Consider the following 19,675-nt stretch of genomic DNA (forward strand, 5'->3'; position numbering starts at 1 on the left):
AAATTGATCAATAATACTGTATATTCACGATAATAATAATATGTTATAGGTAAGCTGAACAATTTAAGGTTTATATTTTAGAGGTGCAAGGTTTGAGAATCGTTGTGTTATATCCGGTATATCGATATAACGATACAGTATATATGACGAAGCTAACACACTCTAATTTCGATTTAGCCATTCCTGATTGCGAAACAGTAACATGCGATGACAACCAAGCCTGCGATCAAGAGTTTGGAACATGCAAAGGTACGATTTCTAATCTTCTTATTATCAGTATACATATATATAAATATATATATAATCGTATAATTGCATTATTTGCAGGAGCGAGAACAATTCGTTTCAGAGGAACTTTCGTCAGCTTGGTGTTCTCCTTTGATTTGGCTAACACAACAAGTAATGCATATGCTGATACAAAACAATCACTGACTTCTACGGTAAGTATATATTTGCCAATTCATAAAACTTTTAAGAGCAAACAATTGTTTCCTAGGAATCTTTATATTATCTGGATAAACGGTCTTTAACATAAACTAGTCAGTTAAACGGCGGAGCGCGGTGTCTGAATCGCAAATCTTAATTGCCACAGATGGACGTACCTATTAGACCAGTAGTTATGGGAACTTCCACGCGTTGGCGATATTATATTTCATATATTTTGACTATTTCTGACGCGATCAACCGCTTTTTACGATAACGACGTAAACAGCTTCCGTTTGTAATAATAGTGAAAGTTGGATTAACGAACTGGAAGTTTCCATTTATACATAGTTGATCACCTGCATTTTGGCCGTTGAATTTTGCTGGCATGAACATTCACAAACTCAATAATGTGTATACTCTAATTCGTGAAATAAAGACAATTTAAATATCATACTAATGTATATTTTAGATGACAGAAGTATTAGCGGCGATCGGAATCAAGCTATACCAACTGGTGAATGCTGTTTTCACTGAGGGGAGCATAATTATGACGGCACAATTGAAGATCGATGATACCGTTATCACTCCGACAAGTGAAATTCTTATCCAAATGAATGAAGTTATAGCAAATGGATCTTTGGGATCACAACCCCAGTACAATATATCGTCAATAGAAATTGAAGGTACATAACAAAATTTAAGTCGTTCATTTCGTACGTTACGAGGAAGTACGCGACGATTTGCTATTGGATTTTTGTAATGAACATGAATGTTAGTGGCATTTTTAACTGGAGTAAACGACTTGTACGTTGCAAAAATATATGGCCAGAATCGGTGTGATTCTTGCGTGCCCAGAAAAAGCCACAGATATGTAAAAAGCTACTATTTTTTGGAAGAGATGGAATACATTCGGTTTGACGTTGCATTCCTAATTAATCACACCTTGGGTGGGGAGACAACCCGATTTTCACCCCTCACTGAAGTTCATCATTTGATCCAAATATACTTAAAACAAAATAAAATGAAATTTTGTGATAATAAAGATTCACGTTTTTACATTTACAGAAGACGAAGATGAAGGGACGAATTCATTGATTTTGACTTGCCCATCTGCGTCTCCCGAAGTTTGCAAGGCATATTTTGATGCGTTATATCAACTGTTGTGCAAAAATTTTACCGATGGTTGCCCGCAATACAACATTACAGGTAATTTAATAACAACATTGGGTTTTCAATTGTATAATACTCGAAATGGTAATTGTATATTACTCGAAATGTAGTATGAATAGTAAGAAAACACTTTGCAAATGTAAAAAATGTAAATCTAATCCAATTTTGTTTACTAGATACCAACGAATGCGATTATAATTTTAATACAACAAGTGGGCATGATTGCAATCCAGATTTTTCGACTTGCAATAATACCTTTGGTAGTTTTGAATGCCAATGTAAGGATGGTTTCACGGATGAGGATCCTTCAAATCCTGGTCAAAACTGCGCAGGTATTATCGCAGTATCATCTTAATTTGTACAGCTGTTATGGCATTTTACCAACCTTAGCAAGAGTTAGAAGTATTGTTGTAATTGTGATAGAATAATGGGTACTCCTGAAGTATGCGCACCAAGACGTCGCACAACCTGAACCCTAACCTGGTACACTACTTGAGTTCAGGTTGTGCGCCATCTTGATGTGCATACTTCAGAGGGTCCGAATAATGTAATCAAAATAGAAACACGGAATGGTAGTCTTGTGGTGAGCAATATGATTAAGTAAACTATATAACGGATTCTAATATTCGTACCCGTGTACCAAGTGTAACATGGCTTCTGTAGATTCTTGTTTCTTAACAAAAATTACAGAGATTCTAAAGGCACACAGGCACAGCCCTGCGAAGCTTTATTATTGAATGCTAATTTCCAAATTTACCATTACCTTCCTAATAGACAGAGTTAACTGAACTTCGTTCAAAAATCGGTTGGCCAGGAGGCAGAATTACATTAAAGACTAGTTTTAATTGATTCGTGAAGAAACCGATTAAGATAAGACCATAACATTCATTATTATATACGTATGTACTTGTATTGTCTGCACTGTTTATGAATTTCTCTACACAGTATCATTTATGCCGCCTGAATTAGTTTATTTTATCGTTTCAGATATTGTTGAATGTGAGCTTGATTCGATCTCGTGTGGTTACGGAAATTGTAGAAATACCATCGGATCGTACGTTTGCGATTGTTATGATGGGTTCTATATTAACGGATCTACATGTATCGACATAGATGAATGTGACTCAAATCCTTGCCACGCTGGTGCAAATTGTTCCAACGTTGCAGGTTCATTTACATGCGCATGTAATGACGGATATAAAGGGGACGGACAGAAAGCCGGAAGTGGATGCACAGGTATTGTTATTGGTTCTTTGTAATAATATTGCATTGTGAAATTTTGAAGTGGTTCAAAGGTTTTGCATCACACAAATTTGATTCTGTAATGACCAAAGCCAGAATTTTTCGGACAAGAAAAGAACAATGATAGGAAAAAAACATTTATATGGTAAACTTTTTATTTGAAAAAAAAAATTTTTTTGATGATGAAAAAATGGATTTTCACATAACATGCTTGATAGACACAGTATTTGTAAAATGTGGCTATTAATATTTTTTATAATCATATAAATGCCCAAAACTCGATGACTTTTGATTCCGTTCCAAACCAAACAATCAACTGTGAAACGCGCATTCTTATTGTATGGCCAATGATGTTTTATTATAGATATCGACGAATGTGAAAATGAAGACGACTCGGACAACACTGCCATTTGCAATTCGAAAAGTTACTGCGAAAACAACGAAGGATCATACACTTGTCAATGTCTGGATGGATATGCGGGTAAACTAGATTTTTGTCGTCGTTTAATTGCTGTAATTGAAAGGCATGTTTATGGGTTACAAATTTAATATGGTATAAAAGAAAAAATGATTTTCTTTCATCTTCGTGTCACATTGTACAATGTATTTTTGAACTTCTGAACTATGTTTTAACCTGGTAACTTGAACTGCCTCAAACATAGTGCCAATTCATATTTATCGAGTCCTCGCAAGCTGAATCTGTCTCTAAGTACTATTTGAAAACTATGAAAATTTAAAGAGAGTTTCAGTTAAAATGTTAATGAACACCCATTAAGTTAGGTCTCACATAATAATTTATTGACCTAGTCAAGACTATAAAATTATATTTCCGTAGAGGCAAGTTCAAATGGGTTATTCAATGATTTGAATTATTGATTCATAGCATACTCAAGTCCATTGTGTCCATCTTAAGTAGAATCTCAATCAAGATAGTGGAAACTTAAGCCGAAAGTCATCTGTTCGAATAGCGTGATTCCGTGACTCCATCAGTGACCTTCTATTATTTTTTTTCAATCATTACAAATATTTTACAAGGTGATCCATGTGAAGATGTAAATGAGTGCAACTCTAAACCATGCGACGAAAATGCAGATTGTAAAAATGAAGAAGGAACGTTTGTTTGTGTATGCAAGCCTGGATGGTATGGTAACGGATTAGGTCCTGGCTCATGCACAGGTTTGTAACTTGATTTTATTCCATCTAATCCGGTTTAATCATTTTTCATTGGCGGGTGTTCAAGCACCCGACAATCAAACACGGTTATTTATAGCCTGGGAGAATATAAGACGCTGAAAATGAAGGAAATATCAGTGTGAGAAGTTGTACAAGCAAATAACATCTGAGTAGCGTTTTAGACCATAGAAAAAATTGTTCTTTCAGTTTCGTGCCTGCAAATTTGTGATATGGCATATGATTTTGGGATTATATTATAGAGAAAGTATCATGTGCTACGGTCATGTACTTTATTCAGAATATATTCTCCGAAACATTGCTGTTTAAAGCTTGGTTTGGTATTCACTTATTAAAAACTGATCAGTGGATATGTATGCATGTTCATAATAGTTTATAACGTGATTATGTGTCACACTAGGAGGTCAAAGTGAATATTTGTATGATAGATCATGACGAATGTGCCAATGAAAATGGCGGACATGATTGCAACACTACAATATCAAACTGTGTTAATGTGGATGCAACTTACAGTTGTGCTTGTAAACAAGGATTTATTGAAAATGATCCAGAAAATCCAGGCCGAAATTGCACAGGTGAAGCATTATTCTATAGTCTTCTAATTTTACGAATCAAATTTTCGAACTTTATCTAGCTTAATCTTAAACTAAAAAAATTGGTCGACCTAATTTGACTTTGTGAAAATGTGGACAATTTTAATACAAGATTAAATTTCAAATATTAACACTAAACTTATAAACCGAGGTGCCAAGTCGTCAACCGTGGCAATGGTTATTTTTCAACTTTTTCTTCTCACCTGAAGCCAATTTTAATCGCTGGAAATGAGTTCTTTTTCATAAATTATAATCATTATCATGTTGATAGATATCGACGAGTGTTCTGCTGAAACGTTTCCTTGCGCTCCCGATAATTCTTATTGTGAAAACGCCCTCGGAACTTACCAATGTCAATGTGATGAGGGATACAGTGGTGATGCAATTAGTCAATGCTCCAATGTCGACGAGTGCAAAATAGATTCACCTTGTCCGTCACATTCTACTTGCATTGATACAACCGGTTCGTATATTTGTCGCTGTGACAATGGTTACACTTTCAACCAGACAAGCGGACAATGTGATAATGTAAATGAATGTGACAACAACCCTTGTGTTGCTCCAGCAACGTGCAAAGACACCGATGGTTCTTTTGAATGCAATTGTCCAGCTGACGCAACCTGTGATGGTAATCCATGTAGCAATGACATCACTAATGATTGCAGTGTAGACGCAACATGTTTGAACGTTACAAACGGTTACACTTGTCAATGTCGGGAAGGCTACACGGGACCGCCTTACAATTCAAGTTGTATTGACATTGACGAATGTATGTTTGAGACATCGAATTGCCACACGAGAGCAAATTGTTCGAATACGCCTGGTTCCTTCCAGTGCCAATGTGTGAATGGTTTCACTGGAGATGGAGTAAATTGCACTGACATAAATGAGTGCGAGACCGAACCAGTGCATTCCTGCGACGAAAATGAAAAGTGTGATAACACTTACGGATCTGCTCAATGCATCTGTGTTGATGGATACGTTCGGAATAACAACAAATGCGGATGTAAGTCTATTGCAGCTTGATTACCTCTGTTTTCGTATCAAAAATGAGTAATTCAACTAAATAATCCCAGTAATGCCAGAGGAAAGAGGTTTCACTGAATTTTTAACAATATGCATCGTTCATTGGCCCCTCATTTATTTGAGATAATTTGATCATTGTATTCTTTATTACGTTTAGTGGATATTCCTACATGTTCGGATCAATGTCACGAATTTGCCACATGCATATTCCTGGAAACAATGCCAGTTACTCGTGAATGTAGATGTAATGAAGGATATGAGGGAGATGGCATCAACAATTGTACTGAAATAGGTTTGTATATAATGATGCACATTTTATCGTCGCAGTTTTTGTCAATTGTGAATAAACGTCACGATGAGGCCAATAGAACATATAAAGAAAATTGACCTTAAAATATGAACTATGCTGCCATATGCACACCACCCTACCCAATCCAAATACCGATTTATCACTATTGAGAGATTGGTTCAGCGATTCAATAGTAATTTGAAGTAAGAATGAATATGACGTCTCAATAACTATTTGAATTGTCATATCCGTACAGTATGAAAACATATATATGCTGTATAAATGTGTTTGCCTTATAGTGCTTATACCGCCTCAAGAAAACATGAACAAAAATCAAATTCGACGACGTAAAACTTTATGGATATAAATCTTGATCGCGTGACAATTTATTGTTGTGAGATTGTAGAAATCCATTCAGCCTTGAAAATTTACCTTGGTAACCGGTAGTGTTGTGGCAACAGCGGTTTTAACAATGGTAGTGATCCGTAACACGGGCAATATGTATGGAATCATATTCCTCTTTACATGGTACTGCGATTTACGTGTAACGTTAACGTATTCCGTATAAGCGAGTAAGTCTGTTAGATTATCTTTAAATCGAGTAAAATAAACCAAATATTGGGTTTGGGTTATCATGAACGCCCAGCTCCAATAAACATATCATCTTACAAACAACAAGTTTTTATTCCGAAATCACGCTTGGTGATCAACTAAGTAACAAGAGAGCTACGCCCAAATATATGGACACGTCTGTTCGCAGTACAGTACGGTTTACCGTACCGTCAGGTCACAGTCTACAAATATATTCACACCAAGCGAAGCAGTACAGTCGGACACAAAATGGCGTCCGATGTCGGCAGAACGTTCAGTGACGTCATAGCAAACAAAAACAAATCTCACAGAGCTGACAGAAATATTTGAAATAAATAAAAGTAAAAATTTCAAAGCAATTGGTCCAGTAATCAAAGAGAAAAGCATTTTTTAATATTTCCACTAGGTGTCCAAAAAGTGTCAAAGAACAACATAACAACAAAACGATCGTTATGTCCACTAAACGTGTCCAAAAATATAATGCTTGGAAAAACGTACTTCTTGTTTGTAAAACGATTGTGAAGTACTGTTCCCACATCAGGCAGAATTTTGTTGTAAAGTGAACATACACACAACATACACCCTACTGAGACAAATACGAGTATTTAGAAAGTAATTCGTCTCCAATCGAATCTAGGGCTAAGGTCGTTTGAAATTTTGCAAATATTTGTTCAACAGATTGGAATTTACAATAGTTACGATTAATACTCACAGGAAACAATTAATTTTTTCCTTAATTTATTGCGACTTATTTCTGTTTAGAAGTCACAACACCAATGCCGACAACAACACCAACACCTACTACACCAACCACCAATGGTAAACATTTTTTTCTATAAAACGTTAATACTATTGTACGGTAGAAAATATATTACTATTGTGAAAAAATGTAGTGAGTTCATGGTAATATCCTTGAACGATAATTAACATTTCGCTTGACGTGATTTTAGTTTTATGTAGTATAATTGCTGAAACGAATTTGGTAGTATTTGTGTATTCTGTAATTGTAGATGATTTAATTGTTATACCTACATTTTAATTATTTAGTTACGCTATTACAATACCTAAACTAAAAATCCAAGTTGTTTTAATTGCTTTTCTAGACGCAATTTGAGTACAATACAATACAATAAAGCCAATGATCATAATCAACCATTCAATTCTATTTAGTCACAATAGTATTGCCGCCACCACCAACACCACCTCCACCCCCTCCATTGTACGAGGACGACACAGGTAGAAAATCTGTTCTTTTTGATCCTTTATTGAAAACACACATTAAAGTATATTTAATCTGTATTCATATCATTGAAACTTGTTTCAATGCAGTATAATTGGTTTTAATTCAAGTAGTGATTTCTTGGTTTGTTTGTAAATACTTTTAGACTAACGAGAAATTACTGTACAACTGTCGGACGTAATAAATTTGGGGAATTTATGTAATACCTTGGTGAAGACACCGATTGGTTGTTTTTTAATCACGGCTTTTGTTGATTTATTTTTCAATATATCATTGACATGGGATCAAAAACAAATGGTCAACCTTCTGAATTTTTTCTGATTGCATGAGGTACCTACATAAACAATTACCGATATTTGTTTAGTAACTTTTCTTATTTTTGTGCGATAAACTAGTTACGTAGTAGCTGTAGTAGACCAAGTAGTAAATAATTTCGGTTAATTATATCCAATCAACACGATTAGCTATTTAATAATTTAAAAATTAAGAAGCTGTGATTGCACTGTACTATCATTATTTTATGTAATCGCAGTACCATTACTACCGCCACCACCACCACCGCTAGATGATGATGAAGATAGACAATTTCGTATAATTTTTTTATTCATTTTCTGATTTCTTTTTCACTTTCGTTACCAATGTTTGTCCAATAATTCTATCCACCTGTGACTTGTATTGGTATTGTTTGGTATTTCGATTCACGTTGAGACTGGAGGCATGAATCTTTATTGTCACACATCCTCGGGATTAGAGCTCAACTGATATATCGGCCCGATATTGCGTGTTTGCCGATATATATATCGGTTATATATAATATAGATAGATAGATAGTTTATTTCGAAAACTCCATAACAAACCTAAATTTAAAATGGAGAATTCTGGAGGGCAAGCAAAACCTACAAAAAAGTTTAAAACATGAAGTATCTCATGTGCCTGCCCACCAGCACGCACACAAAAACACAAGCCCAATTAAATGAGGCTTGGGCCAAACTTAAAAAACAAAATACACGATAGTAATAAACTTTCGGGCTGTTGTACTCTCTTTCAACAATTACAAAGTGACCAGGTGAAAAACCTAAAAATGATCGTAAAAGTTGTTTTATTTACTGATGGTTGTGATTATTTCTAATGGATAATACATTTATCTGGTTCATTGTTTTTATAATTAAATTACACATAAGGGGGCACCAAAGTCTTCAGTGCTTGGCGGAACCAAAGGGGCATAATCCGCCACTTACTACACAGCAATCTCTGAAGTTCAGTACTTGAATATTGTCACTTAACTTGAGAATACATAATTCGCTTCTAATTTATTATAGTACCGCAGAGATTATCGGTAGATTTAGATAGAAAAATTCACCAAATAGAATTAATTTTTCACTAGAAAGCAAATCATAGGAAATAACTATTTTTATGACTGGATAATTGTTTTTAGGTTTTATTCTACCTCCACCACCAATGCCACCGATGCCACCAATTTTCGATGATGAAGATCTAGGTAGAGTATAGTACAAGATTTATGTAATTTGGTCTTCGATCTTGTACTAATTTTGTGCTTTGTCAATTAATATATTGTTTCATGTAAGCTGTCTTTTTATCCATGATTTGTCATTCTTGGGCAAATATGAGGTTTTGTATGTCTATAATTATGGGTGTTTGTTACTTATCTTTCCTAGCTACTACATGTGTTGGATTGGCAGTGTATATTCCCAACCAAGGCAGATATTATGCTTTATTAACAATATTTCAGCATTGTTCTGTGTGATATAAACAACAATGTTTCAATACATGACAACTTGAATCTTACGAAATACCCTATAACTTATAACACAAAAATATAGAATAACTGGAATCTTTGCTCAATTTTTGCATAATTTTTTGGTGAATTGATACAATTTTGATTTTAGCAACAATATCACCACCACCAATGGTTCCTCCTCCACCACCATTTGGTTTGGATGACGTTGGAGGTATTCCTTTGATATATTTTTTTTGTCTTCAAATATTATTTTGTATAGGTCAATAAATTTGGTTGGCCTATGGACTCTAGAGTAGACGAAGTATATAACAAATCTACGAAGATAGACCACTTCGAATTATCCTAAATCCTCAATATTTCGCAACTACTAGCCATAATTATCCAGAGAAAATTTCCACAGATTTGACATAGCATCAACATTGATTCTATTTAGGACACATTGATACTAGTTAGCGCTTATTTGTTAGAATTAGATCTAGGAGGTCATAGTTTATATGCACAAAATATTACACTAATAAATGTTTACAATTGAAAAAAAAATATTGTTGTTCTGATAAATAAAAATGATTTGCATGTTTTGTTTGGTGTCTTTAACCTAATTTTAATTTTAGTGACAATTTCGCCACCACCATTTTTACCACCTCCGCCACCATTTGGTATGGACGACAACGGAGGTATATTGTGCAAATGTTTATTTTTACATTCATTCTTTTGGACTGAAGAATGAACCTATATACATTCTCTTGAACTAAAATTCATTTAATTGATTAACTGTTCACGAGCAACTCATATCACTGTGAGGTTCACTGTTTTAACTGATTTAACATGTTTCCATTTTGATTTTGATTTAGCATGTACCATATTGCTTGTGATGTAATTCTAATTTTACTTCAAGCAACAATATCCCCACCACCAATGTTCCCACCTCCACCACCATTTGGTTTGGATAACAAAGGAGGTATCTTATTTACTGCACTTTCTGATCTTCCGATAACATTGGGGACTCTTTTCAATATAGTAACCAGATCCATAGATGGGATGGATAATATAATTTATTTCCTTTACTCTATATTGTCAATATGGCTTTTCTAAATTTTTCAAATTAAAATAAAAAAACTATTCTGAAGTTTTTTTTATTGGTTTTATAAATAGCCTAGTTAACTTTCGCTTAGTGTGTTTTATAATGTATGCATATTTATTTACTTAAATTTGGTGACAAAATATCCACCCCCAATGTTTCCACCTCCACCACTATTTACTCTACACGAGTCTACAGAATGATGCTGGAGGTATTTATGTGAATCTAAAAATGTCCTGCAACCAGTTTTTCTTTCATAAAAATGTTCTCGATAAAGCTTTTAGCTGTCACATTTATCGAGAAGAACTATTGTAAACACACTAGAAAATATTTTATGGGTAACCAACACATTTTACCAATTTCAAGTAATTTTGTGTCAGTAGTTTTTTTGCATCTTGTTGAAAGTTACTCTACTGAACCTGCATGGTGTGTTCATGATTTAACTTTAATTTTAATTCTAGCAACAATATCACCACCACCAATGTTCCCACCTCCACCACCATTTGGTTTGGATAACAAAGGAGGTATCTTTTTTTTAACACACTTTTTGATATTTTGGTAATATTGAAGACTTTTTTCGGTGCTCCCGAAGTATGCGAACCAAGATGGCAGATATCGGAACGTAACATGGGTAACAGGTTAGGGTAAGGCGATAATTTTTTTCCAATTTTCCCTATTTTAGTCCTATTATCAGTTCGAAGACTAGCCAAGAGCCTCCCGTAGTATTTATAGCTAAAATTATGGCCTAACCCTAACCTAGTACACATATTACATTCCGATGTCCCCCATCTTGGTTCGCATACTTCGGGAGCCCCCTTTTTTCACTATAGAAATAAGATACATAATATATTTCTACTACTCCATATCTTCAGCATAGCTTTTCTAAATTTTCCAAAAAAATTATCCTGAAGTTGTTTTTATTGGTTTTACAAATAGCCTAGTTATTTTTTGCATGGTGTATTTTATAATGTACCTGTATTTTACTCACTTAAACTTAAATTTAGCGACAATATCTCTGCCACCAATTTTGTAAACTATTGTAAACTAACTAGAAAATATTTTATGAGTAATCATCACATTTTACCGATTTTCATGTAATTTTGTGGCAATAGTTTAAATTTTGCATCTTTCTGAAAGTTACTCTACTGAACTTGCATGTTGTGTTTGTGATTTGATTCTAATTTTAATTCTAGCAACAATATCACCACCACCAATGTTCCCACCTCCACCACCATTTGGCTTGGATATCGTCAGAGGTATCTTATTTTATTGATTGAAATAAATATGGTTGAAATTTCTTTGGAAATAGCAAATTCTGAAAACAAATTCAATTAGAAAGACAACTTTCAGCCATAAAGAGGAGTGTTTACTTTTGTAATGCATGCTTATTTATTCAACTTAATTTTAGCAAAAATATACACTAATATTTCTACCTTCAATTCATTCTTCAGAATTCGAGAGTCGAGATATTCAAGTTTTTTTCTTAAACTATCTAATACCATCACTTAGTGCAATCTATCATCAAAACTTTTTACGAATAAAGCTATTGTGTTGTCAAATGAGTCATATTATTATTGATTTAGATTTTGTTTAATTTTTTTGCATGCTGCGTTTGTGATGCTTGTGAAAATTTAACGAAATCTAATTTTTAGTGACAATATCTCCTCCACTGATGTTTCCACCTCCACCACCATTTTGCTTTCAGGATGGTATCGGAGGTATAACTCTATCTAATCTTGTTTTATTCATAAAATAAATTGGTCGCAGCAATTGGACAAAAACAGAAATCATATACTATTATATAAAAAAAAGTTAAATAACAATTTTATTTGAATTATATGCTGTCTCAGAAAATTTATGTTGGACTGTCACTTTCAACATTAAATCTATTTATTGCATGACACTAAATATGAATAGTAACTTTCCCCGCTACTGTTCAAATTTGACTAGTTTATGAATGACAATTGTGTGAGAGCTTCAATATGAAATAATTCTGTGTTTTCTTCATCAATCTTAACCAAGTTTAATCAAAAAAGTCTGAATTAAAATTTGATGATCCTCAATGTTTTATTCCAATCATACTATTTAATATATTAAATTACCAATTGTTAGCTAACCTATAAATAGATACACTAAACTCGTACTTGAATTTTCACTGAAGTCAAGTCAAAAATGTGTATTTGATGCATATTAATGATTTTATAGTACAAAGTAGGAATAAATTAGTTTTGTCAGGTAGATTCTACAATATAGTATCATTTATTTTATAACTATCACATTTGATCACTTTAGCTTCGTTTTATCCACCACCAATGTTCCCTCCACCACCACCGCTTGGTTTGGATGATTTTGTAGAAGGTATTTAGTAGTTTTTTTGTCTAGTATGTTTCAATTAGAATAGTATTAACTATATTTAGGTTCGATATTACAAAAACAATGTATTTTTGTTACGCTTACATTGTGAGAAGAGTACAAAAATCAATGTAACGTTATCAATCTCACAAAATCAGGACTCAATAACAATTCATTCTGCATGTGCATTTGGAGTTGCATTTTGATAACCGTGTGTTTCATTAATTTGGTTATAAACATGTTTAACAAGTTTGTAATTAATCTCACACACCTTTAAAAACACATAATCTATGATTTTTTTTTCACTCTCATTATATGAGAGTAAAAACGTGACTAATTTGCTCAGAATGGGCTGGGCTGAAGATTCTGACAGACCAACCAAAGAAACAATTTATTTACAGGAATAATTAATTACAGCTTATTTGGAATGGATCTACATGAATACAAATATAAATTCTTCAAAAATTCAAACTTGCTAACGAGCTTGGATGAGACACCAGCAAGAGACAGTTTTACTGTTCAAAATATATTATTGCTTAGGAATATTAACTATGATGTCAACATAATTAACAAGTGAAATATTTGGTTCAGGTTTCATTGCTCCACCACCAATGTTCCCTCCACCACCATTCTTTGACTTTGAGAAACTAAATTCAGGTAAATTGCGGCGGGTATTTTTTTCATGATAGAAAGTTTCCAAAATTCATTCCCTTCCAGTTTTGTATCAGTTATAAACAATAATAGTTATGACTTCTCCACACACATGCTTGTTGATTGATTCATGTTTCCAGCGTTCATACATCACTAAACAACCTGAAGTTTTCATGCTGGCAGACAAAAATAGCCTGCTGGTATAAGATCATCATAAAAAGCACTATGTCGCTACAGCTCTAAGTAAAAAAGGAAAATTTACCCTTGAATTAGTTTGGAAACTACTGAACTGTAGAAACTGTAATTTCATGATTACTAAGAGTCCTCCTACTAAGTTAGCGTTTGAACTCCGATTTTAGCAGTGTTTTGCCATAACATACTAAAACACTGCATTGATTGCTGATTTTGCTATAATATGATTTTTGATCTGACATTAACATGAGATACTCTATGTTTTCAGGATTACGACCTCCTCCTCCTCCTATGTTCCCACCACCGTTTTTCGGTTTGGAAAATTCGGAACAAGGTTTGTTGTTTGTACTTATTCATGGAGGATTTATTTTATGTTACTTTTACGAATTCATTGCAAGATTTGTGTGTAACTTGTTTTAATGTGACACTAACATTGCCTGTGCGATTTCCAATCTGGTATTATAACCATATATGGGCTTGAATTTAACTAATATCTTCAGTTAATTTGATAGAATTTCTAGTTTAATCATACAAATTGTGATAAATGAAACAAGTTCAGAACAACAAGTTCTTCTGCCCATTATGTAAATATACTCACCTGGTAATTTCAAAACAGATTACGTAATTCTAAAAAACTCTAATTTCTTACATAATGTGCATTGGAATTACAAAGTTCCAAGTTCTATTATTTCGTTATATAATACCTAGGGTTGGGCAATTTCGAATATGTGATGATTTTAGAATCGAATTAAATATTTTTTTCCGAATGAAATCGAATCTTGAATACTTGGAAGATGTAATTTGATGTAAATATATGTAACTTTTTTACTGTAATGAATCATCCAGACACATAAATTACTGAAAACATCGAAACCATCACTCAGACTGTTCACACACAATCGATAACATATTTCTTCAAAAACTCACTCCAAAGAAAAGAGTGCCAGATGTGCCCTATGCCAGAATTGCATTTTATAAAATAGTTCAAAAAAAAAAAGATTCACCCTGACCGATGAATAACAATACAAAACAACATTTAATTTAATTTACTATTCAATTCGATCTGAATATTCGATTTAAAATGCCCAGCCCTAATAACAACCCTTTAAAGAATAATGCATACTTCAATTAGTGTAACAATAAAAATCATAGGATTTGAGGTACTTCAGATGTATTATTGGACTTGGATATGCCTTGCATGCCTGATGCTATGAATTTAATGTGTTATGTGTTTGAATATGTTAATTTAAGAATTCTATCCACCACCGATGTTCCCGCCACCTCCACCACCACCGTTCGGTTTGGACGAGAGAGAAGGTAATCTGAAACCAATAGTTTACAAGTATTTATTCACAAATTATCCCATTATTTATCCAAGTTAGTCATTATCATGGTCTACCAAATCTATTAAATTTGCTCAACTAATAACGGATGAACATTATTGAAAAAAATTTTGAGTATAGGTAGAATCAGTGAGACATTGTAGAAAAATATTTTGTCAATCAATTTTGATTTAACTCAGTAGCAAAGTTAAGATTACAACTTGTACATAATTTCCATGAGTTAATATTTTTATGAGAGTTTTTGAGCATGTTCAAATAAATATCTAATTTGTTTGAATTTTTATTAATCTGTGTGAATAATAACATTGATTTTAGCATACCCTCCACCTCCTATGTTCCCACCACCTCCGCCACCATTTGGTTTGGACAGCAAAGGTAATAATTATGAATAGACTAAAAATTGTGATGCTTACCTGTTTTCAATCATAAATATTTAAACAACATTCAAATTTAGATCAAGTAACTACTAAAGTTAAAATTGTCGTTAGCTTTCCTTAATTTATTAAAAAAAGAATCTATAAGTACTTTCTTTTCAGTCATATTGTGTCATGTATGAACTACACTTCAATTTAACTGCAGTCATGGTTGATTTGAATGGCAAATTATGTAAAATGCTGTCAATCCACTTCCAAGCTTGCCCGAATTGTACATGATATCCATGAGCTAATAGTTTTATGAGAGTTTTTGAGCATGTTTAATTTAATACCTAATTTGTTTGAATTTTTATTAATCTGTGTGAATATTAACATTGATTTTAGCATACCCACCACCGCCTATGTTCCCACCACCTCCGCCACCATTTGGTTTGGACAGCAAAGGTAATAATTATAAATAGACTAAAAATTGTGATGCTTTCCTGTTTTCAACTATAAATATTTAAACAACATTCAAATTAAGATCAAGTAACTACTAAAGTTAAAATTGGCCTTTGCTTTCTTTAAGTTATTAAAAAAAGAATTTATAAGTACTTTCTTTTCAGTCATATTGTGTCATATATGAACAACACTTCAATTTAACTGCAGTCATGGTTGATTTAAATGACAAATTATGTAAAATGCTGTCAATCCACACCTAAACTTGCCCAAATTGTACATGATTTCCATGAGCTAATATTTTTATGAGAGTTTTTGAGCATGTTCAATTTAATATCTAATTTGATTGAATTTTTATTAATCTGTGTGAATAATAACATTGATTTTAGCATACCCACCACCTCCTATGTTTCCACCGCCTCCACCACCTTTTGGTTTGGACAGCAAAGGTAATAATTATAAGTATAGGATAAGGTTTACATATTTATCCCGGGGGAGAGGAAAACCTATAAGCTGGCTCAACCATATGGCGAACCACGGCCTCTCGTCTGGTTACCATTCCATGTCGGGTATGGGATCAGTTAGTTACTTGTTTTAGGAAGCATGAACTTGATGGTGGAGGAAGCCGTAACCGACCAGCGGTTACTTGAACCACCCTATGGCGGCGAGGAGTCCAGCAATCCTCTCGCACATAACCATCCCGCATGGGATTCGAACCTGCGAACCCACGTAAGGTAATTAGAGGTGCGGTGGCGAGCGTATTCCTAACGCTTAGCACGATGAGCCATACCGCAGCGCCAAGTAGACTAAAAACTGTGATGATTACCTGTTTTCAACAATAAACAGTTTGTCACATACTTCACTTATTTTTGGTAATGATGAGATTGTAGACTTCTGACTTTTATTTTAATTAATGCATAACATAGATGAGTGTGCACAATTTTATTCAAAATTATCCCATCCTATTTCTTACACAAATAGTTTGAAAACAAAAAATTTCTACAGCTTTACAAGTTATCGTTATTATGTTTTTTCTGTTTTATTACAAACCATAGATATGTTTGTTGAATCCATTTTGCATCTCACAAATGGGAGCTCTAATATGTACACTGTAATTTTAATAATTTGTTTACAATGTTACTTACTTAAATTATATTTTTATCAGAGTTAACTGATTATAAAATTATATATCTTTGTGTCTGATGATCTTGCATGTATAACTCGGTATATTATTCTAACCAAACAAACAAACCAAACAATAATAACCTAATTAATTTTCTGCATTTTTAATTCAACTAACCCTGTTAGCATTGACTTTGATTTTAGTTGATTCCACTCCACCATTACCACCATTGTTTCCACCTCCACCTCCTCCATTCAATATGAATGTGGAAGAAGAAGGTAATGTATGGTACCGGATGAAATGAAATCTAAGTCAAAGTCTAATATTTTAATACAAATTGTCTATAGAATAGTTTAAAGGTTTTTCAGTTTAAAAAATCAAGTTAGTTACTTGTAACAATCAAGTAAATTATGAGATATACTATATTGAGTGTATTTCCCCGCTACAGCAACATAAGAAGCAGTTTTTTTTTATACTCATCACTGGTTAACCATTTTCCCATTCAGTGGATATGTCATATATATAGGTTCCTGTAAGCCTGTAGACAATGGTAAAATAAAACAAATGACACACAACCATTATACTTTTAAACTATGCTTTGTGTGTTGATCGTGCTTTGGTATTAATATGGTTTTGAGTGTTATTGATCTATTTTCATAATTGCATGATTTATTTCTAATTGTTTTTTAATGCTTCATAGAATATGAAACGTATTTGAAATTCATTACAGTACAGTTTTTTACAGCAAATACATAAATCTGACCTTAAAGACCATACGACCACAATTTTTATATATGCACCATTGATACTATATTGCCTGCATCAATATTCAATTTAAAAAATAGTATAATGCATTTATTTTATCCCTTTAACACTAATTAATCATGTTTATTTCAGAATTCTATCCTCCTCCGCCAATGCTACCACCACCGCCATTCTTCCTTGTTTCGGACAAGACGATTATCCGGCCACCCCCACCACTCATCCCACCACCTTTGTTTTTGGTCAGTGACTTACAAAAACCGTTCCCTCCACCACCTGCGCTCATACCACCACCACCTCCTCCATTTACCACAATTAGTATTAGTCCTCCTCCACCTTTGCTTCCACCACCGCCACCACCACCAATGGGAAACAAGACTGTTGTGCCTCCACCACCACCACCACCATACATCACACCTCCGCCACCTCCAAGAAGAAGTAACACTGTATGTTAATTTATATTTGTTTCAACATATTTTTGTTAAAAATTTCAAAGTTATTAATTTTGGTGCCATTTATGATGATTGGTACAGTTAGCTGATAATAAATTCTCAGGATAGTATTATATAGAATTCGTAAAATGTCATTCAACCTGGATAAGCTATTATATCCAAAATGGAAAAAGGCTTGCCAGTTTGATGCTTTTTAACATTTTCTGTCCCATGGTCAGTATTTTAATTTTTACCATTGATTGACAATGAAAACGAGAGAAATTCTCTCCTATTTATTCTTTCTCGTATTTTTTTCTTTAATTTGATCAGAGAAAGGGCGGAACCTAGTGATGTCATCTGTTTTTGGTCACTTAGATACATCTAGCCTAAGTGAATTAGCTAATACGAACCGACTTATCAGTTAACAGTTAAATATAACTGTTTGAAACCTTTCTTTAAACTTCAATCTTGCAGACATGTGAGCCAGGATACAAAGTGGTGAACCAAACTGCTGATATCTGTGGTTTTGAGAGCATCACATGTGTTGGTAAGTTTGTATTCTTACTTTGGTTCAAATAAATTTAAGTTTAAATTTTGGTATATATTTGTTGCATAGGGTAATCAAAACATTGCATATGTTTATATCTGTTAAATTATACTTACCAATTAGAGAGTGTCTATCTCATCATGTTTTTTCGCTCTTTTTTGTGTATTATTAAACTTCAACCTTCAACTTAGCTTTAAACTTCGAGCTTTAAACTTGATTAGATCGTATCACATTGGTTTCTCAATGTCCATGTACTGCTTTTATCCCATGTTTTAAATCTCATTTTTGACAACTTTTCTGAATTTCTGTCCAGTGTTTGTAATTTTTTGTACCATGGCAGAATTCAAAATAAATTACGGCATCTTATCACTGGATATCCAATTCTTGTATCATGTTCAAATTTTCCGCATTGTGTAGGGCCCAGGGATGGCCAATTCGAATAAAGTATTCGAATGTATTCGAATATCTCGTCATTCGAATATCGGAATTCACGTTCATAAGAATATCGGATATTTGTGTGACGTCACACAATTTCGACGCCGCTTTCAAGACGTTTCCGTTGAATGAAAACATTATAGATAGAAACTTGCGTGTGATTGTTTTCATCACTCATTAGCGTAACGTGTTATTTATGCCTGTAAACGCCTTTACGATTGTGTTATTTTCTCTAAAACCAAAATTTTCCACAAATTTGTTCCACGATAACATTTATTTTATTTTTGTATGCCCACGGAATTGTGAATCTGGTAAATACGCTCATCGGCGGCGAGTTTCTAAAGACAACGCAACTTTTTGATTGAAAAGCGGCAATTTTAAATACTGAAAATAAAACCGTAAACAACATAAGTTTTATTGAG

The 19,675-nt window shown here is 33.5% G+C and overlaps 1 protein-coding gene across 37 annotated transcripts in view; it reads left to right on the forward strand.

The window, feature by feature from the left end:
- LOC120328603 (uncharacterized) overlaps positions 1-19,675 on the forward strand; it is a 69,453-nt gene that overhangs the window by 10,124 nt on the left and 39,654 nt on the right. For 6 of the 37 annotated variants that reach the window (XM_078114267.1, XM_078114268.1, XM_078114304.1 and 3 more), the window contains exons 12-40: positions 178-249; positions 328-440; positions 896-1,109; positions 1,492-1,632; positions 1,773-1,928; positions 2,584-2,832; positions 3,203-3,319; positions 3,874-4,014; positions 4,458-4,604; positions 4,894-5,628; positions 5,806-5,940; positions 7,291-7,347; positions 7,699-7,764; positions 9,204-9,266; positions 9,676-9,738; positions 10,139-10,201; positions 11,067-11,129; positions 11,799-11,861; positions 12,258-12,323; positions 12,898-12,963; positions 13,549-13,614; positions 14,069-14,134; positions 15,052-15,117; positions 15,459-15,518; positions 15,902-15,961; positions 16,345-16,404; positions 17,282-17,356; positions 17,976-18,286; positions 18,746-18,818. In XM_078114267.1, coding sequence (XP_077970393.1) covers positions 178-249; positions 328-440; positions 896-1,109; positions 1,492-1,632; positions 1,773-1,928; positions 2,584-2,832; positions 3,203-3,319; positions 3,874-4,014; positions 4,458-4,604; positions 4,894-5,628; positions 5,806-5,940; positions 7,291-7,347; positions 7,699-7,764; positions 9,204-9,266; positions 9,676-9,738; positions 10,139-10,201; positions 11,067-11,129; positions 11,799-11,861; positions 12,258-12,323; positions 12,898-12,963; positions 13,549-13,614; positions 14,069-14,134; positions 15,052-15,117; positions 15,459-15,518; positions 15,902-15,961; positions 16,345-16,404; positions 17,282-17,356; positions 17,976-18,286; positions 18,746-18,818 — 3,627 coding nt within the window. The remainder of the gene's footprint in view (positions 1-177; positions 250-327; positions 441-895; positions 1,110-1,491; positions 1,633-1,772; positions 1,929-2,583; positions 2,833-3,202; positions 3,320-3,873; positions 4,015-4,457; positions 4,605-4,893; positions 5,629-5,805; positions 5,941-7,290; positions 7,348-7,698; positions 7,765-9,203; positions 9,267-9,675; positions 9,739-10,138; positions 10,202-11,066; positions 11,130-11,798; positions 11,862-12,257; positions 12,324-12,897; positions 12,964-13,548; positions 13,615-14,068; positions 14,135-15,051; positions 15,118-15,458; positions 15,519-15,901; positions 15,962-16,344; positions 16,405-17,281; positions 17,357-17,975; positions 18,287-18,745; positions 18,819-19,675) is intronic. The other 31 variants (XM_078114280.1, XM_078114274.1, XM_078114272.1 and 28 more) reach the window with 31 other exon arrangements.

This window comes from Styela clava, chromosome 7 (assembly GCF_964204865.1).
Source record: "Styela clava chromosome 7, kaStyClav1.hap1.2, whole genome shotgun sequence".
Classification (NCBI taxonomy): domain Eukaryota; kingdom Metazoa; phylum Chordata; class Ascidiacea; order Stolidobranchia; family Styelidae; genus Styela; species Styela clava.